This window comes from Carettochelys insculpta, chromosome 10 (genome assembly GCF_033958435.1).
Source record: "Carettochelys insculpta isolate YL-2023 chromosome 10, ASM3395843v1, whole genome shotgun sequence".
NCBI lineage: Eukaryota > Metazoa > Chordata > Testudines > Carettochelyidae > Carettochelys > Carettochelys insculpta.
Genome location: NC_134146.1, coordinates 484715 through 505958, shown reverse-complemented (window position 1 = coordinate 505958; position 21244 = coordinate 484715). Strand labels below are relative to the sequence as shown.

At 50.9% G+C, this 21244-nt stretch overlaps 1 protein-coding gene across 1 annotated transcript in view; it reads right to left on the bottom strand.

The window, feature by feature from the left end:
• CROCC2 (ciliary rootlet coiled-coil, rootletin family member 2) overlaps positions 1-21244 on the bottom strand; it is a 101334-nt gene that overhangs the window by 44313 nt on the left and 35777 nt on the right. Inside the window, 4 exon segments of the mRNA XM_075004583.1 lie at positions 4491-4625; positions 16962-17141; positions 20665-20834; positions 21029-21156. Coding sequence (XP_074860684.1) covers positions 4491-4625; positions 16962-17141; positions 20665-20834; positions 21029-21156 — 613 coding nt within the window.

The following is a 21244-nucleotide window of genomic DNA, read 5'->3' as shown; positions in this document are numbered from 1 at the left end:
ATTAGATTGAACCGAGTATGCAGACAAGCCCCTATAGTGACTCAGTCACTATATATACACTATAAGGGCTTGTCTGCATACTCGGTTCAATCTAATTCTTGACCTTCCCCCCCACCCCTCCACTCTCTGATTTGCTCACCTTGATCATCTTTTTCTGATTTGTCCTCCTTGCTTACTGTTTTTGCTTCTCTGTGCCTTAAATATTGAGTCTGTTCTGGTCTGGCTATGGTCTGAAGAAGTGGGTCTGTCCCACGAAAGCTCACCTAATAAACCATTTTGCTCATCTTTAAAGTGCTACTTGACTGCTTTTTGTTTTGATAGAGAGATAGCAGTGCTAGTCTATATACTATTGTGAAGCCTAGCACTCAACGTTGTCTACTACAGCTACATAGCTAAAGTCTATATCTTCACCTGCGTACAGGATACAGACACATAAGTGGCACACACAGATTCTGGGCATCATTAGCTTTCATTAGACACCTCACATGTGCCCCCCAGCACAATATTTGCGGCCAATAGCTACACTGGGTATTAAAATGGCTTGCAGACCCAATATAAAAATCCCATCACGTGACACCAGCCCACTGACATCCACAGAGCTATGCCAATTTACATCATCTGTGGCTCTGTCCCGTTGACTTTCATGGGGCTATGCAGTTTACACATGCTAGGGTTCTGGCCTCATGTTTCACTGATAGCCACTTTCGCACTCCCAATGGGCTTGCCGTTTCCCTCCCTGTCCTGCTGTTCTGGCAAATGCAGCCTGGCCAGCAGCATTTTTCCTAATGCTGAAAGAACCAAAGCCTCGAGCTGCTGTCCAGGGCCCAGAGGGGGCACCTGGGACTGATCAGCTTCACTTTCCCTCCACACAGCATCACAGTGCAAAGCAGAAGGTTGTGAACTGTTGCACATGCTAACTGCCCCGGGGGATCCTGCTAGTGCGCTCTACAAGGCACCTGGTGCTCATTAACAGCGCTGTCTGAAACAGAGCAGCACTAGGTGCCTTTTAAAGTTTGCCAGCAGGTCTCTAGGGCAGTTGGAGCAGGACACCCTAGAGCACCCTGCACTTCACACCCCTCTAGTTCACAATGGGGCTGGGGAGGTGAGTCCTTGAGCCTGAACTGGCCCAGGAGCAGCCATCTGAGCTGGGAACTCTTCTGGACTGGAAGGCGGGAAGCTCCAGGAAATGAGAGCCTCTTAGGCAAGGTCTTTTTTCTAGTGCCAGAAGTTCTTTCACTGGGTTGCAGCCTGCGTATGCTTTCTCCAGGGACTGGCAGAGCCATTGCATACAGCAAGATGAAGAAATTCATGGCAGCTTCCAGCACTTCATTGCAACACACCAGCTCCCTGGAGATATCTCTGAGGAGTGGAGTATCTCTGCCCTGCCCATTCTGTCTTTGGTGGAGCCCCCCATGGAAATGCACTGGGAGGCACTGCCCACGGCGCACACACAGGGAAGAGCTTACATAATCCAAGTGCCTTTGCCTTAACCCCTGTGCTGCTGAGTCCACACCAGCAAATGAACTGTTTGCAGGACAGCTTCAGCAGCATATCCTCCAGTGCAAAGCCAGGGCAGTGTCAGGGAAGTGATTCTGGAGGAGCGTAGGGGAGAACATTGTGGGCCTCAGAAGAGGAACTATCCAAGTCAACCCTGGTGGATGGTTTGGTCAGTGAGCTGAGCAGGGCCTTCCTAGCCAGAAGATCAGCAGTGTCTCAGGAGCACCCAGCAAGGGGAGACTGCAACGGTGAGATGACCATGCCGTTTGGCCAGGGAGAGGCTCTTTGTAACCTGGCTATGGGCAGCTTGAGAAGTCGGGGGCAAGGAGCCAAATGGCAGGAGGTGTAAATGGGGAAGCTGAGGCAGCAGGAGTCCAGTAGGTGTTTGAGACATAAGAGAGAGGAGAGCCAATCAGAGAGGGAGGGAGGCCAGGGAAATAGCAGATTGGTTGGAGGAAGAGGGATGGGTTAAGGTGAGTTCCAGGGAGGCGATTTGGGCTGCGATATGGGCTAGAGCAGTGGTTCTCAGCCTGAGATACATGGGGCTCTTCCACTGGCACGCTGACTCAGCTGGATGTTTGCTTGGTTTTACCACAGGCTATGGAAAAGCACTTGAGTAACCAGTTCAAACAGATTTCACACAGTGACTTCTTTATACTGCTCGCTACCGGAAGTACAATGGTCACATTCCTGGTGTAATTACGGTAAAATGAGGCAGACAGCAATGTTTCAGTACTACTGCGTGGAGACACTGCTGTATTTTTCGCTCTGGTTGTGTAAGCTAGGAGATTTTAAGTCAGGTGAAACTTGGGGTATGCAAGACAAGCACCTCCCCAAGAGGGAGACAATCATCTGGGAAGGTTGAGAGCCACTGGGCGAAAGGATACTATGGTGGACTGGCACTCAGCAGATCTGTCTCTGAGACTCCCGGCTGTGCAGCCCAGGGCTGCCAACTCCCCTCCCTGACTGACGGTCACAGAGGGAGAGTTCACTGTCCTCAGCAAATATGTGGCAAGCGCTGTCTTATAACCATAATCAAAGCCCATCAAGTAATTAATGACCTAATTAACTCCTGTTTTGAGCCTGCGCTTGGGATGCCAACCCAGGCTGCCAAAACCTGCTGTGGTCCTTTCTGTGACATTCTGAGGCCAGCCCACAGTTGCTGGGTGCTGCTCACAGCTCTGCTACTGCCATTGCACGTACACGAGCACCTCACAGGCCCTTCATCCTCCCTCCTCTGTGCTCTCTCCGCTTGTCCTTTGCTTCTTTTCTACTCTTCCTCCCTGCTCCCCCACATTTCATGGTTTCACCCCATTCCCTGCCTGCCACCTTGGGCTGCTCTCTGCTCTTCCCTGTCACTGCTCTGCCTGGCTTACCCTCAGCCTTCGCAGGTCTTCCCTTTAGGACCTGCAACACAGTAAAGCCAAACTGACCAGGTCTGACTGAATGTTTCATCTTGTTTCTGAGAGGAGCAGGGCACAGGAAGGCAAAACAGATGAGATCCTGTGTTGCTGCCGCTCTCATGTGTGGTAGAGAAGAAGGTGATGAAAGGAGGTGTTTTGTGCACTCCTGGGCATGCGAGTGCCTACCCTGGAGAAATCTGCTGCTAGACTGTGCATCAGCGACCATTATTATTGCCCATACAATGCCACAGAATGTGCGTCCACAGGGAGGTAGTTCAAAAACACAGGTCCACCAATAAAGCGTTCACAGACAGTCTAGTCAGTCATGCAGGAGCACATCCCATGCAAGGGTTAAGATGAAAGATCCTTTCCTCATAGACAGCAAGGGACCCTTTTCTATGGGCTTCAGTGAGAATATAATTAGGCCCAGGGAGTCTCATGGAACAAATTCTCTCCCCTTTTGATTACGTCAGTGCACCACAGTGGGTTACCTCCCTCTCTCCCACTCAGCCATGTCTGGGGGCAGGGGCTGTTTACACTCACTGAGGGGAATTATTCTTTGCATTGGATTTCCATTTGGTTCCTATGTCAGTGCTCTGCAAATGAGCTCAGGTTGGAGTTGTAGAACCATCTTGTACGGTTTGTTTGGCGTTAAGGGACTTTAATGTGCATGTTTGCCTTTAGAATGACCTATCTAGTGGCTGATGTCACACAGCCATTTCTGATTGTAAAAACAAAGCAAGCTACTGGACACTGTTTCGGTTCACTGAAACCTCACAATAGATTCTTGCGAGCCAACTGCAATGACCTACACCCTAAGCTACCATTAAGCACACAGCTGTGCCTATGGGCCCTGCCTTTGGCCTGTAACAGCTCTGTAGAGAGGGCGTGACTCACGTCACACAGAGCAGTGTGTCTCTGGTAACAACAAATTTCAGCCAGGAAGTAGATTTAGACTGAGCAAGTCATTTGGCCTTTGAGATCAGCCACTTTCTCAGTTCATGTGGGAGGTGGTGAATGGCTCGTCCACTTCTCCTCCACCTGCGTCTCCAAAGCTTTGTTTACATGCACAAGTTGTGGCAGTCGTGTGTGTCTCAACGTAAGTGGACCAATGGAGATACACTGATTGTGTGTCCACGTTAAAGAATTTGCCCTCCAAACGTCACATTCATACCACACAGTGCTGTGCTGTCAGGGGTATGCTGCCCTGTAAGTAGACATCCTGGGCGCTATGCATCCTGGGCCCTTTTCAGGGCAGATTAGGCCATGCCAGTCAGTGTGCAGAGGAACTGTCTGGCTATGGGTCAACTCCCATCATCCCTCCTGTTGTATCCCCGAATTCCTCTGGAGCTTGCTGGCCCAGGCAATTCACAAACAACTGGCTAGCAACGGGGAGGATAAACGGGTGCTCCTGTCCCTTACCCATACTCCTCAGGGATTGCTCACAGGGCTGGAGCTCAGCCTGAGCTGAGCCCCTTCCTGCTGCAGGGCTGGCCAGCAGGAGACAGCCAGTGGGAGGCAGCCAGTGGGGCCCTGCAGGCCACATGCCTGGTGGAGCTACATAGCATTTAGAAAAGGGTCTGAGCTCACCTTATCCTGCTCCTGGTGGTTCAGCGCCTCCAGCTTCACCTGGTCGACCTCCACCCTGATGTTCGTGAGCTCCTGCTGGGCCTCGCTGAGCTTCTCTGCCAGCAAACTCTTCTCCGCTTCCTTGAAGGACAGCGCCTGGTGGGGGCAACAGAGAGGAGCCATTGTGCAAGAGTGGCACATGTGGCAGGACAAGTGCAGGAGCTGAGCAAGCAGGAGGGAGAGTACCGCTGCGAGGACTATGCTGGTTGCACGCACCCTTGAAGCTGGCATAGTTACGCTGTTAGTAGAGCGTCTCCTGCTGGCACAGCCTGGGCCTGCCAGGAGCGCCAGAGTTCCCCACACCCAATGCGCTGTACCACCCCACAGTGCCCCCTGCTGGCACAGCCTGGGCCTGCCATGAGCAGTGGGGTTCCCCACACCCAATGCGCTGTACCACCCCACAGCATCTCCTGCTGGCACAACCTGGGCCTGCCATGAGCGCCAGAGTTCCCCACACCCAATGCGCTCTACCACCCCACAGTGCCCCCTGCTGGCACAGCCTGGGCCTGCCATGAGCAGTGGGGTTCCCCACACCCAATGCGCTGTACCACCCCACAGCATCTCCTGCTGGCACAACCTGGGCCTGCCATGAGCGCCAGAGTTCCCCACACCCAATGCGCTCTACCACCCCACAGTGCCCCCTGCTGGCACAGCCTGGGCCTGCCATGAGCAATCGGGGTCCCCACACCCAGTGTGCTGTACCACCCCACACTGCCCCCTGCTGGCAGAGCCTGGGCCTGCCATGAGCAGTGGGGTTCCCCACACCCAGTGCGCTGTACCACCCCACAGCACCCCCTGCTGGCACAGCCTGGGCCTGCCATGAGCACCGGGGTTCCCCACAACCAGTGCTGCACCAGCTCACAGCGCCCCCTGCTGGCACAGCCTGGGCCTGCAGTAGACTCACCAACCCAGGGACACCATTTCGGGTGGCCAAGCGTCGAGCACCTGGGTGAAAAGGGATCCTGGCAGCTCTGGTCAGCCACACCGACTGGGTCATTACACGGCTGGTAAGTGGTGCACTGGGGCTAAGGCTGTCTCCCTACTGCTGCCCATGTAGATCCCATAGCCTCAGCTGCTAGGTGGAGGGGCAGCCAGGGTCTCTGCTCACTGGGACCTGCAGCCCATGGTGCCTCGGCAGTGATGCCTGTGGATGGGCAAGCAAGCAGAGCTGCCTGGCTGTGACTCCACATGGGAGCTGGCGGGGGGGCAGGATGTGCTGCTGCTTCTGGGAGCTACTTACTGTAAGTGCTACTAGAGCCTGCCTCCCTGACCCACTCCTGGGCCTCAACCCCCAGGCCCAGCCCTGATCCCCCTCCTACCCACCAAATCCCTCAACCCCAGCCCAGCACCCTCCTGTACCCCGAAGCCCTCACCCCTAGCCTCACCGCAGTATCTGCAAACCCCTGCCAGTCCCCGCCATTCACCCCACCCCTCACCTCAGTCTGAAGCGTTCTCCTGCACCCCAGAACTCCCCATTTCTAGCCCCACCATGGAGCCCCCGTTCCCTCCTGCACCCTAACGTGAGGACGGGGAGCACAAATGACAGAGCAAGGGGGGATGGAGTGAACAGGGGCCTTGCAGCAGGGGCGGGGGGGCAGGTGTTCAGTGTTGGGGGAGCAGAGAATTGACAACCCAGTGGACACTGCAGGTCACAGAACCTTTCCCACCTACTCCTGAAACAAACCCCCGCCTCTGACAGAATTACGGATGTCCTCACATCACAATTTAAAGACTCCAAGTGACGCAGAATCCACACTGACACTAGATTAAACCTGCGAGTCACCTGTGCCAATGTTGCAGAAGGCAGCAAAAAAACCCTCAGCCTCACCTGGCAGACATGAGGGAACTAGTTAGTGCTGGGCAGTAACTCATAGCCCTCCCAGCATGTTTCACATCTCTGGCCTATGCAGAGATTTGCTGCTAGCAATCACCAATGGGCCATATGCCATCACAGTCTGTCCCATAAGAACATCCCCTTTGAACAGCTCAGGCTCAGTCTTGACACCAGTTAGGTTTCGTGCCCCAACTGTTGCTCTTGGGAAGCTGTTCCAGAACTTCACTCCTCTGCTGGTGTAACAAGGTCGGCCTGCCATCGAGTGTCCCTCTGCAGCCAAAGGCACTCCATGTCGTCTTCTGAGTTCCGAGTGGAGATTCAACACACCCTGTTCAGGGTGCTGCCAGCTCCTTCCTCCAGTGTGTGGCCAGTCTCCAGCCTCTGGGCCTGGGTCTTGCCCAGGTCAAAGCTCAGTGCTCATTTGTAGCTGTCTAAATGCTCCTGAGCTCCCAGACAGTATAGGCATCTGCCTCAGTCAAGCTCCTGAATGGAACTGCCTGCCCTAGCCCAGCACCTTCTTTTATATTGGCCTGCTGGGCCCTCATTGGCTGCCACTGAGACATCCGCTCTATCCTCCCTAGAGGACCTCTTGCCTACTCCTTGGTGGGGTCTGGCAAGGCCTCTGGCCTCCTCTAGAGGGCATCAGGCCATAGTCCACCCCATCACAACTGGTTAGAAGTCTTCACTCACATATGTCAAGTTTAAACTTGTAGATGGCCAGTTTATAGCCATGTGTTCTTGTATCCACATTGGCGCCTAGGATAAATAACTCCCGTTCCTCTTGGTATTTACCCCTCTGAGGGATTTACAGAGAGCAATCCAACGCAGATTCTAAGGGAGCACTCAAGGATGATAACGTCATTGCGGAGTAACTAAACTAATTGTTTGCATAAGCCTTCAGGGCTGAGGACGTTAGGGAGATTCCCCAGCCTGAGCCATTCTTTTTAGATGACATATCTGAGGAACTGTCCCACGTTGAGTTATTATTAGAGACGATTTTGGAACAAACTGGTAAACAGTAACAAGCCACCAGGACCAGATGGCGTTCACCCAAGAGTTCTGAAAGGACTCAAATGTGAAATTGCGAAAGTACTAACTGTGGTTTGTAACCTATCCTTTAAATCAGCTTCTGTACCAAATGACTGGAAGATAAATAATGTAAACCATTTTTCAAAAAGGGCTCTAAAGGTGATCCTGAAAATTACAGACTCGTAAGTCTAACTTTAACTCCGCCATGAAGCCTCTGGGCATTCCATGCCAGTCCCAAGCCTGGATAAAGGAGGAGGATTGGTCAGATAAGTGACAATGCTCTGACTGTGAAACAACAATACGAATGAAATCTGATGTCATTACGACTAAATGATAAGGGATGCCGGCTTGGACGTCGGCTGGATAAACAAGGTCCATTACACCAATCAAGCAGTCGGGGTTGGGTTGATAAGTTGACTACTGAAAGAAAATTACAACTAACACATACACTATCAATTGGAACATGTAATGTCCGAACAGTGTGGGAGGCTGGTAAATTAGAGCTGCTTCAGAAGGAGATGGAGACATACCGATGCGATATACTTAGACTGGCAGAGATGCGTTGGACGGCATTGGGAGAAATGTGCAGTTGTGAAGTCATTTTGTCAGGGAACTAAACAAAGCATGAAGCCAGAGGCAGATTCCTCCTTAGCAACAGAGCTAGAAGAGCATTGTTACGATATCAATTGGTGAATAGTGTAACAGAGAGGAAGCCGTGCTAGTCTATATACTATCAAAACAAAAAAGCAGTCAAGTGGCACTTTTAAAGACTAACAAAATAATTTATTAGGTGAGCTTTGGTGGGACAGACCCACTTCTTCAGACCATAGCCGTACCAGAACAGACTCAATATTTAAGGCACATAGAACTGAAAACAGTAATCAAAGTTGACAAATCAGAAAAAAATTATCAAGGGGAGCAAATCAGAGAGCAGAGGGGTTGGCGGGGGCGTGGAGTCAAGAATTAGATTAAGCCAAGTATGCCAAAGAGCCCCTATAATGTCCCAGAAAATTTGCATCCCGGTTCAAACCACATGTTAATGTGTTGAATTTGAATATGAAAGAGAGTTCAGCAGCTTCTCTTTCTAAAGCAGACTGAAAATTCTTCTTCAATAGGATGCAAACTCTTAAGTCATTAACAGAATGGCCCACTCCATTAAAATGTAGACTAACTGGTTTGTGGATCAGGAATGTTTTGATGTCTGTTTTGCGCCCATTAACTCTTTGTCTGAGAGACTCTGAAGTCTGTCCAATATACAAAGCATCTGGGCATTGTTGGCACATGATGGCATATGTGATGTTAGTTGAGGAACATGAGAATGTGCCCATGATTCTGTGAATAACCTGGTTAGGTCCAGTGATGGTATCACCAGAATAGATATGTGGACAAAGCTGGCAGCTGGCTTTGTTGCAAGAAAAAGTCCCAGGACTGGTATTCCTGCAGTATAGACTGCGGCTTTTGGTTAGAATCCTCATAAGGTTGGGAGGTAGTCTGTAGGAGAGAACAGGCATGTCACCTAGGGCCTTCTGGAGTGTGGCATCCTGATTAAGGATAGGTTGTAGGTCTTTAATAATTCGTTGCAGTGGTTTGAGTTGGGGGCTGTAGGTCGTGACCAGTGATGTTCTGTTCTTGGCTTTTCTGGGCCAATCTTGGAGTAGCTGGTCTCTGGGTATTCATCTGGCCCTGTTGATTGTTTTTTTTTTTAATTTCTCCTGGTGGGTAATTCAGCTTTATGAATATTTGCTAGGGATCTTGTAGTTTTTGGTCTCTGTCAGTTGGATCAGAGCAAATGCGATTGTACTAAGGGCTTGACTGTAAACAATGGATCTAATGGCTATGGTCTGAAGAAGTGGAACTGTCCCACGAAAGCTCACCTAATAAATTAGTTTGTTAGTCTTTAAAAGTGCTACTTGACTGCTTTTTTGTTTTGATAGTGTATTGGAGGAGATTGGAATGCAAAGATTTGAACAGATAATGAAAGTTGGGAGAGTGTCATGGGAAAGTATGGATACGGAGAAGGAAACGAACGAGGTGAGAAACTACTAAAGTTTGCTACAGAGTACGAGATTCCAACAAAAGAACTGCAGTAAGTGGACATGATGATAGAAAGATTGGAAGCCCAAGAACATGATAGATATGATTTTGATAAGAAGATGGGTAATATCAGTACAACAGGCCCAAACTTTCCAAGGAGCGGACATAGACTCGGACCACAGTCTAGTGATCGCAAACATCAAGATGAAACTTAAGAGGAAAGCGTAAGACACAATTTAAGAAAAGAAGAGACGTGGCGAGATTAGGAGGGCAAGAAATAGGGAATGCATACAGAGCAGTGCTCGAAGAGAAGATTAGGAAGGCGGTCACTAAGAAAGACCGATATAAGAGAGTTGAAGGGATAGCCATAGTGATAGAAGAGGCAATTGAGCAGACTGTTTCAGAAGAAGAAAAGATCAATAAGAAGTGGATTACACAGGAGACCCTGAAGTTGGTCCAAGAGAAGAGAGTGTTGAAGATCAGAAGGGATGTTTCCAAAAGGGCAGAACAGCAATATAGGATGAAATGTAATGAGGTAAGGAAAACAGCCAGAAAGGATAAGGCAAAGTGGTTAGAGGAGCAGCGTGAAGATATAAAGAGGTATTACAGCGAATGCAAGACCAGGGAGGTGTATAAGATGATCGGGAATATTAATAGGAAGTGGCAACTGAAGCAGATGGCAATCAACGATGACAATGAACAGGTGCTCTTGAACAGGGAGAAGACTGTGCAGCAATGGATGAGATATTGCACTGACCTATACAAAGCACAGTTGGACCCGAGTGTCTCAGGGAGACTGATTGAAGAACTGAAAGACATCTCTCTGTTAAGCATCAAGAGCGAGACCGATATTTCAAAGTAGGAAGTAGAAACAGCAAGAAAAACCCTGGAAATGATAAGATCATGGGAGAGAAGATTAAATATGGTGGAGAAAGTAGGATTCAGGAAATACACCAACGATGTAATACAGCATGGAAGGAAGGGAAGACACCTAAGGAATGGACAAGGTCCGTGATAGTGACAATACACAAGAAAGGAAGTGCACTGAAGTGCAAGAACTACAGAATGATTGCCCTAACAAGTCATCTAGGCAAGGTGCTGATGGTGATACTGACAGAGAGACTAAGATTGCAGACAGAAGAACATCTAGTGGACAAGCAAGTGGGGTTCAGGAAAGATACAAGTACCATAGAGTAGATATGACACTATGGCCGTGTCTACACGTGCCCCAAACTTCGAAATGGCCATGCAAATGGCCATTTCGAAGTTTACTAATGAAGCACTGAAATGCATATTCAGCGCTTCATTAGCATGCAGGCGGCAGCGGCGCTTCGAAATTGACATGCCTTGCCGCCGCGCGGCGCTTCCAGACGGGGCTCCTTTTCGAAAGAACGCCACCTACTTTGAAGTCCCCTTATTCCCATGAGCTCATGGGAATAAGGGGACTTCGAAGTAGGCGGGGCCCTTTCGAAAAGGAGCCCCGTCTGGACGCGCCGCGCGGCGGCAAGGCGCGTCAATTTTGAAGTGCCGCTGCTGCCCGCATGCTAATGAAGCGCTGAATATGCATTTCAGTGCTTCATTAGTAAACTTCGAAATGGCCATTTGCATGGCCATTTCGAAGTTTGGGGCATGTGTAGACGTAGCCTAAGACTGATAGTGGAGAAAGCTTGATGAAAGAACAAGAACATCTACACTTGCTTCATTGATTTGCAGAAGGCATTTGAACATATAGATCAGAAAGTGACTTGGGCAGTCTTGGAGTCGCATGGAGCGGATAGCAGATTGATACAGTTGTTGAAGGATATCAATGATAATATGGAGACAGCAATGAGAACGTGCAAAGAGTTGGGAAGTTGGTTTAGAACAAGTAGAGGTACAAGACAAGGAGCTCCAATATCTCTGAGTATCTTCATCGTGCATCTAGAGAGTGATGGACAAGATCAAGGAAGAGGTACAAGGGATATCTGTGCATGGGATAAAAATTAACAACTTGAGGTTCATGGTGGGAAGGTGACACAAGCCCTGAGGTAAGTGGGGAAGGAGGAGGGAACAATCAAGTGGGTTTCCTGGGAGAAGAGGAGAATGTGGATCAGTCGGCCGCTTCTCTAAGATGCCTGTACACTAATGCCAGAAGCCTGGGGAACAAACAGGAAGAATTAGAGGCTCTAGCACAGTCAAAGAAGTATGAGGTGGTTGGAATAACGGAGACTTGGTGGGACAATTCACACAACTGGAGCACAGTTTGGAAGAGTATAAACTGTTGAGGAAGGACAGACAGGAGAAAAGGAGGAGGAGTTGTGCTCTATGTGAGGGAGCAGTATGATTGCTCAGAGCTCCAGTATGAGGAAGGAGAAAATCCAGTTGAATGTCTTTGGGTTAAAAACCTAGAGGCGGAAGTCACAGAGGTGATATTGTAGTTGGTGTCTACTACAGACCACCAGATCAGGGAGATGAAATAGAGGAGGCTTTCTTCAGGCAGCTAAGTGAAGCTTCCAAATCACAAGCCCTGGTTCTCATGGGAGACTTTAATCACCTGGACATTTGTTGGGAGACCAATACATCAGCACACAGACAACCCAGGAAGTTTTTGGAGAATGTTGGGGATAACTTCTTGGTACAAGTGCTAAAGGAACTGACTAGGGGCTGTGCGCACAAACAGGAAAGAACCAGTAGAAGAAATAGAAGTGGGAGGAAACCTGGGCTGCAGCGACCATGAGATGGTAGATTTCAGGGTCCAAACAAAAGGAAGAAAGGTGAGCAGTAACATACAGATCCTTGATTTCAGGAGAGCAGACTTTGAGTCCCTGAGAGAACAGATGAGTAGGATCCTTTGGGAAACGAAGATGAAGGGGAAAAGAGCTGAAGAAAACTGGCAGTATTTTAAAGAAGTCTTACTAAAGGCACAGGAACAAACCATCCCACGGCACAGTAAGAAATGCAAACATGGTAGGCAACCAGTTTGGCTTAACAAGGAAATCCTTAGTCAGCTTAAACTCAAAAAGGATGCATACAAGAAAGAGAAACGTGGACAGTGGACTAAGGAGGAGTATAAACATATGGCTGGAGAATGTCAGGCAGTAATCAGGAAAGCAAAAGCACAATTGGAACTGCAGCTGGCAAGGGATGTACAGAGTAACAAGAAGGGTTTCTACAGTATGTTAACAATAAACAGGTTATCAGAAAAGGTTTGGGGCCCTTACTGGAAGAGGGAGGTAACCTAGTGACAGATGATGCAGGAAAAGCTGAAGTACTCGATGCTTTTTTTGCCTCAGTCTTCACAGACAAAATCAACTTCCACATGACAGTCCTAGACGATGAAGTATGGAAAGGCGGAGGGCAGCCATCTGTAGGGAAGGAACAAGTTCTGAGCTATCTAGAAAAAGTAGATGTTCACAAGTCCATGCGTCTGGATTTAATGCACCCGAGGGTACTAAGGGAATTGGCAGAGGTCATTGCTGAACCACTGGCCATTATCCTTGAAGACTCTTGGCAATAGGGAGAGATCCTGGATGACTGGAAAAAGGCAAATGTAGTGCCCATCTTTAAAAGAGGAAAGAAGGACAATCCAGGGAACTATAGACCAGTCAGCCTTACCTTAATCCCTGGGAAAATAATGGAGGGAATCCTCGAGGAATCCATTTTGGAGCATCTGGAAGAGGTGAAAATGATCAAAAGTAGCCAACAAGGATTCACCAAGGGCAAGTCCTGCCTGACCAATCTGATTAGCTTCTATGACGAGGTAACAGGCTCTGTGGACATGGGAAAGTCAATGGATGTGATATACCTTGACTTCAGCAAGGCTTTTGATATGGTCTCCCACAACATTCTTGTCTGTAAGTTAAGGAAATATGGATTGGATCCTTGGACTATAAGATGGATAGAAAGCTGGCTTGAGGGTTGGGCCCAACGGGTAGTGGTCAATGGCTCAATATCTGGATGGTGGATGGTTTCAAGCGGAGTGCCGCAAGGCTCGGGTCTGGGGCTGGTGTTGTTCAACATCTTTATTAATGACCTGGATGAGGAACTGGATTGAACCCTAAGCCAGTTTGCAGATGACACAAAACTAGGGGGAGAGGTAGATGCGTTGGAGGGTAGAGAGAGAATCCAGAATGACCTGGATAAATTGGAGGACTGGGCCAAAAGAAATCTGATGCGGTCCAACAAGGAGAAGTGTAGAGTCCTGCACCTGGGGCGGAAGAATCCCAAGCATTGCTACAGGCTAGGGACCGACTGGCTCAGCAGCAGTACAATGGAAAGGGACCTAGGGGTTATTGTGGATGAAAGGCTGGATATGAGTAAACAGTGTGTCCTTGTAGCCAAGAAGTCTAACAGCATACTAGGGTGCATTAGGAGGAGCATTTCAAGCAGATCTAGAGAAGTGGTTATTCCCCTCTATTCGGCACTGGTGAGGCCACATCTTGAATATTGTGTCCAGTTTTGGGCCCCCCAGTATAAAAAGGATGTGGATTTGCTGGAGCAGGTTCAGCGGAGGGCAACAAAAATGATTAAGGGGCTGGAGCACAAGACCTATGAGGACAGGCTGAGGGATTTGGACTTGTTTAGTTTACAGAAGAGAAGACTTAGGGGGTGATTTAATAGCAGCCTTCAACTTCCTGAAGGGGAGCTCTAAAGAGGAGGGCGAGAAGCTGTTCTCAGTGGTGTCAGATGGCAGAACAAGGAGCAATGGTCTGAAGTTAAAGAGGGAGAGGTGTAGGTTAGTTATTAGGAAAAACTGCTTCACCAGGAGGGTGGTGAAAAAGTGGAATGCGTGGCCTAGAAAGATGGTGGATTCTCCATCCCTTGAGGTTTTTAAGTCCCGGCTGGACAAGGTCCTGGCTGGGATGACTTAGTGGGGGTTTGATCCTGCTTTAGGCAGGGGGCTGGACTAGATGACCTCCTGAGGTCCCTTCCAGCCCTATAATTCTGTGATTCTGTGTGATTCTGTGATATAGTTATCATTGAGGAAAATGAGGAGGAGCTAGCAAAAATGGTGCTGGTGTTAAACAAGGAAGGGAAGTGGTATGGACTGATTATGAACAAACACAATGGTATTTGGAGATAAGGAAATAGGAAGGAAGATCAGTGTAGACGGGATTGAACTAGAGAACGTAGAGAAGTTTACGTATCTGGGGAGCAACACAACAAATGATCTAGACTGTAAGAAGGAAATAGCTACTAGAATAGTGAAAGCAAGAGCAAGGTTGAAGGCAATGAATAAGATCTGGAAAAGCAAAGCGATTAGTTTAGGAATGAAGCTGAGCATCTTGAAAATGTGTGTATTCAGCAGCATGTTGTATGGATGTGAGACATGGGTAATAATGAGATTCAAAGAGAAGAATATTGGCTTTTAAGAGAAGTTGTTATAGAAATATCTTTAGAATAGGATGGATGCAGATGGTCACCAGCGAGGAATTATATAGGAAGATACAGCCGAAAGAGAACCTGCTGCAGGAGGTTATACAATGCAAGTTACAGCTATTCGGGCGTATTTGCAGAATGAACAACGAATGAAAAATCAAGACTCTCGTATTTGGCATAATGAACGGTTTGAATAGGAGAGGCAGACCCCACAGAGAATGAGTAGATGATATAGTAAATTGGTGCACAGCCAGTCTACAGAAACTAAGCCACTCCACGCTGGACAGAGAAAGACAGAAGGAAATAGGGAGAGAGGCATCAGACACCAACAGGCACTGAGTCCATGGTTGTTGATGATGATGATGATGATGAAGTCTAACTTGAGGACCAGGCAGATTGGTTTAAATTGTAGTAAAGAACGGAACTGTCAGACACATAGATGAACATTATTTGTTGGGGAAAAGTAAACATGGTTTCTGTATAGGGAAATCATGCCTTACTAATCTACTGGAATTCTTTGAGGTGGTCAGCAACCATGTGGACAAGAGAGATCCAGTGGATATTATGTACATAGATTTCCAGAAAGCCTTTTACCACATCCCTCACCAAAGACTTCTAAGCAAAGTAAGCTGTTGTGGGATAAGGGGAAAGGTCCTCTCATGGATTGATAACTGGTTAGAAATAGGAAACAAAGGGCAGGATTAAAGGACCATTTTTCAGAATGGAGAGAAGTAAGGCGTGTTGTCCCACAGGGGTCTGTACTAGGATCAGTCCTTTTCAAAATATTCACAAATGACCTGAACAGTGGAGTAAACCGAGGTGGCAAAACTTCAGATGATACTAAACTACTCAAGGTAATTAAGTTCAAAGCAGACTGTGAAGCGCTTCAAAAAGCTGTCTCAAAACTAGGTCACTGGGCAACCAGATAGCATATTAATTTTAATGTTAATAAATGCAAAGTGGAATATATGGAAAATATAATCCCAACTACATGTATAAAATGATGATGACTAAATTAGCTATTACCACTGAAGAGGGAAATCTCGGGGTCACTGTAGATAGTTCTCTGAAAACATCCCCTCACTGTGCAACAGCAGTCAAAAAAGCAGACTGAATAACAGGACTCATTTAAGAAAAAGGGATAGAGAATAAGACAGAGAATATCTTATTGTCTCTATATAAAGTCCGTGGTTCACCTGCATCTTGAATACTACCTACAGATCTCTGCCTCATCTCCAAAAAAATGTCTTGACATTGGAAGAAGTTCAGAAAAGGGTAACAGAAATTATGAGGGGTTTGAAATGAGTGCCACACAGAGAGAGAGATTAAAAAGGCTGGGATACTTCAGAGACTAAGGGAGGATATGATAGATGTCTGGTGCAGTGAAAGTAAATAAGGAAAGTTATTTACTTGTTCCTATAACATAAGAACTAGGGTTCACCACAAGGAATTCACAGGTAGCAGGTTTAAAACTAACAAAAGGAAATACTTGTTCATGCAATGCACAGTCAACCTGTGGAACTCCTGGCCAGAGGATGTTGTGAAGACCAGGTCTTTATCAGAGTTCAAAAAAGAGCTAGATAAATTCATGGAGGTTAGGTCCATCGATGGGCATTAGCCAGGATGAGCAGGAGTGGTGTCCCTGGCCTCTGCTTGTCATGCTGGGAATGGGTGATGGGGCTGGATCACTCAGTGATTACCTGTTCTGTTCACTCTCTTTGGGGTACCTGGAATAGGTCAATACTGGGGGGACAGAACACTGGGTTAGGTGGACCTTTGGTCTGACCCATTCTTATGTTTTCCCCTCAGCCTGTGTTTGGTCAGGCCAAGCTCGTTGGGTCTCCTCTTGTAAGTCGGTTCTCCATTCCTCGGGGCTCCTCACAGCACTGTAACACACCCCCTCTAGTGCTATGTTTGTACTGTGCCCTTAACTCGAAATACGATACACAATTTGAGCTATAAGTGCATTTTGAAATACTGCACTATTTTGAGGGATCCCTTACCCTCCTGCAACAAGGTACACAGGGATGCTGAAATAGTGCGCATGTGTCACACATGCAGAGTAGCTATTTTAGGACGGTATCCCGAAATAGCTCTGCAGCATAAACTTAGCATGGGGGAGGTCGGGACCAATGTGTTCCTGCAGCCAGTGCTCCTCCACCACTCTCCCCACTTACCTTCTGCTTATCTGTCTCCAGCAGGACAAGGCTTTTCTCTCGCTCCTGCTGCAGACTCAGGATTTCCTCAGCTAGCTCCTCCTTTTCAGCTTCCCATTTGGACAGCAGCTCCTCCTTCTCCTGCTGCAGCTGGTGCACAGCCTCTTCCTTCTCCCCCATCAGGGCCAGACACTGCCTCTCCTGACATGGAGCACGAGGAGGGCAGGCCATGAGGTCAGGGCTGGCCAGGGACAGATCTACCTGAGCAGTGCAGAGCTGGGTAGGGCTCCACACAGGACCTGGTTACCACAGAGGTCAGGGAGACCAATAAGGCGCAATGGCTAAGCCACACTCCAGACAGGCAGGAAAACACTGGGAACACACAACACAGGCAGAAGCCAGGTACCTTGCCTGGGGAACACAGCCTCCAGCATGTGGCTCTGTGCTATGGGCTTATTACAGGATACTGCTGGGCCAGGACAGTTCACATGGATATGCAACTGCAGAGCAAGTGGTCTTCGCATCGAGCTCACTGGGCCTTGGATCAGAGAGCACAGTGCAAGAGAGGCAGCACTAGTTTACTGTGCTCCACGTTCTCCACTTCAGCTACAGCAGCGCCCTGTGGTCTGGTACACAGGGATCTCTGCGCTGCGGGGAAACCTCCCCACAGTCCATTACCCAGGGGTCTCTGCGCTGCAGGGAAACCGCCCCTCAGTCCATTACCCAGGGGTCTCTGCGCTGCAGGGAAACCGCCCCTCAGTCCATTACCCAGGGGCCACTGTGGTGCGGGGAAAGCGCCCAACAGTCCACTACCCAGGGGTCTCTGCGCTGCGGGGAAGGCGCCCCTCAGTCCACTACCCAGGGGTCACCGCGCTGCAGCGAAAGCGCCCGTCAGTCCATTACCCAGGGGTCTCTGTGCAGTGGAGATGGTACCCCTCAATCCATTACCCAGGGGTCTCTGCGCTGTAGGTAAACCGCCCCTCAATCCATTACCCGGGGGTCACTGCGCTCTGGGGAAGGCGCCCCTCAGTCCATTACCCAGGGGTCTCTGCACTGTGGGGAAAGCGCCCCTCAGTCCATTACCCAGGGGTCACTGTGCTGTGGAGACGCCCTCAGTCCATTACGCAGGGGTCTCTGTGCTTTGGGATCTCCCCACAGTCCATTACCCAGGGGTCTCTGCGCTGTGGGGAAGGCGCCCCTCAGTCCATTACACAGGGGTCACTGCGCTGAGGGGAAGGTGCCCCTCAATCCATTACCGAGGGGTCACTGCGCTGTGGGGAAGGCGCCCCTCAGTCCATTACACAGGGGTCACTGCGCTGAGGGGAAGGTGCCCCTCAATCCATTACTGAGGGGTCACTGCGCTGTGGGGAAGGCTCCCCTCAGTCCATTACCCAGGGATCACTGCGCTGTGGGGAAAGCGCCCCGTAGTCCATTACCCAGGGGTCACTGCGCTGTGGGGAAGGTGCCCCTCAGTCCATTACCCAGGGGTCACTGCGTTGTGGGGAAAGCGCCCCTCAGTCCATTACCCAGGGGTCACTGCGTTGAGGGGAAGGTGCCCCACAGTCCATTACCCAGGGGTCTCTGCGCTGTGGGGAAGGCGCCCCACAGTCCATTAACCAGGGGTCTCTGTGTTGAGGGGAAGGCGCCCCACAGTCCATTACCCAGGGGACACTGCACTGTGGGGAAGGCGCCCCTCAGTCCATTGCCCAGGGATCTCTGCACTGTGGGGAAGGCGCCCCTCAGTCCATTGGCCAGGGGTCTCTGCACTGTGGGGAAAGTGCCCCTCAGTCCATTACCCAGGGGTCACTGTGCTGTGGGGACGCCCCTCAGTCAATTACCCAGGGGTCACTGTGCTGTGGGGACGCCCCTCAGTCCATTACGCAGGGGTCACTGCACTGTGGGGATGCTCGACAGTCCATTACCCAGGAGTCACTGGGCTGAGGAGAAAACGCCCCTCAGTCCATTACCCAGGGGTCACTGGGCTGAGGAGAAAACGCCCCTCAGTCCATTACCCAGGGGTCACTGGGCTGAGGAGAAAACGCCCCTCAGTCCATTACCCAGGGGTCTCTGAGCTGTGGGGAAGGCGCCCCTCAGTCCATTACCCAGGGGTCACTGTGCTGTGGGGAAAGTGCCCCTCAGTCCATTACCCAGGGGTCTCTGCGCTTTGGGGAAAGTGCCCCTCAGTCCATTACCCAGGGGTCTCTGCACTGTGGGGAAGGCGCCCCTCAGTCCATTACCCAGGGGTCACTGTGCTGTGGGGAAAGTGCCCCTCAGTCCATTACCCAGGGGTCACTGCGCTGTGGGGCCACCCCACAGTCCATTAACCAGGGGTGTCTGCGCTGTGGAGATGCCCCACAGTCCATTGCCGAGGGGTCCCTGCACTGAGGGGAAGGCGTCCCACAGTCCTTTACCCTGGGGTCACCGCGGTGCGAGAAAAGGCCCCTCAGTCCATTACCCAGGGGTCTCCGCACTGAGGATATGGTGACCCTCAGTCCATTACCCAGGGGTCTCTGCGCTGAGGGGAAGGCGCCCATCAGTCCATTAGCCAGGGGTGTCTGCGCTGAGGGGAAAACCCCCCTCAGTCCATTACCCAGGGGTCACCATGCTGCAGGGGAAAGAGTCCAACAGTCCATTACCCGGGGTCTCTGTGATGTGGGGACACCCCTCAGTCCATTACCCAGGGGTCTCTGCGATGTGGGGACGCTCCGCAGCCCATTACTCAGGGGTCACTGCACTGTGGGGAAAGCGCCCCTCAGTCCATTATCCAGGGTTCTCTGTGCTGTGGGGACGGCGCCCCTCAGTCCATTACCCAGGGGTCACTGCGCTGAGGGGAAGGCGCCCGTCATTCCCTTACCCAGGGGTCACTGTGCTGTGGGGAAGGCGCCCCTCAGTCCATTACCCAGGGGTCACTGTGCTGTGGGGAAGGCGCCCCTCAATCCATTACCCAGGGGTCACTGCGCTGAGGGGAAGGCGCCCCTCAATCCATTACCCAGGGTTCACTGCGCTGAAGGGAAGGTGCCCCTCAATCCATTACCCAGGGGTCTCTGCGCTTTGGGGACACCCCACAGTCCATTACCCAGGGGTGTCTGTGCTGTGGGGAAGGCGCCCCTCAGTCCATTACCCAGGGGTCACTGCGCTTTGGGGACACCCCACAGTCCATTACCCAGGGGTGTCTGTGCTGAGGGGAAGGCGCCCCTCAGTCCATTACCCAGGGGTCTCTGCACTGTGGGGAAGGCGCCCCTCTGTCCATTACCCAGGGGTCTCTGCACTGTGGGGAAGGCGCTCCTCTGTCCATTACCCAGGGGTCTCTGCGCTGTGGGAACGCCCCTCAGTCCATTACCCAGGGGTCTCTGCACTGTGGGGAAGGCGCCCCTCTGTCCATTACCCAGGGGTCTCTGCGCTGTGGGAACGCCCCTCAGTCCATTACCCAGGGGTGTCTGTGCTGTGGGGAAGGCGCCCCTCAGTCCATTACGCAGGGGTGTCTGTGCTGTGGGGAAGGCGCCCCTCAGTCCATTACGCAGGGGTGTCTGTGCTGTGGGGAAGGCGCCCCTCAGTCCATTACCCAGGGGTCACTGCTCTGTGGGAATGCCCCTCAGTACGGTTCTCAGGGTCTTGTTGTCCATTGCCCCCGGTGTTAGCCGTTCTCCTCATTTTGCCTGGGATCATGCCCACTTTCAGCCTCCGGCCCAGTGGGCTCTGTGCTGGTCGCGGCTGTTGCACTCACCTTCTCCTGGGACAGGTGCCCCAAGGCCTCCTCATGGGCCTGCTTCTGGCTCTGCAGAGACAGCTGAGCCTCTTGTTCCAGCTGCACCAGCTGCTGCTTCAGGGACTCTCTTTCCCGCCTCAGCATGACCTCCTGCAGCTCCAGCTCCTGCTGGGCCTTCCCCACCTCCCCTGGGGAGCAAGCAAATCCTGGTGAGGCATCGAGCGCGGTGCCCTTGTTGCGCTCTCAGCGGAGTCGTGCTGGCTTGGCTCTGGGCTAGGATACAACAGGGCAGGACGCTGGCACAGCTCTGCTTGGGCCAGGGTACTGAGCCCAGGAGACGGAGCCAAAGACGGAAGGCCAGTGAGCAGCACACGGACTTTACCTTGGAGGCCTTGCCTCGCCTGGTCCAGGCTCCGATTCTCCCTTTCCAGCTGTTCCTCCCTGGCTTCCAGCTGTTCTGCCAGCTCCTGCATCTGGAACAGGCCAGTCTCCAGCGAGTCCTTCTCAGCTCTGTGGCACAGCAGCAGAGAATCAGGGCCAGCAGCGGAGGCTATTCCTTCTCCGACATCTCCCATCGCCTGGAGATCTGACTGGGTCT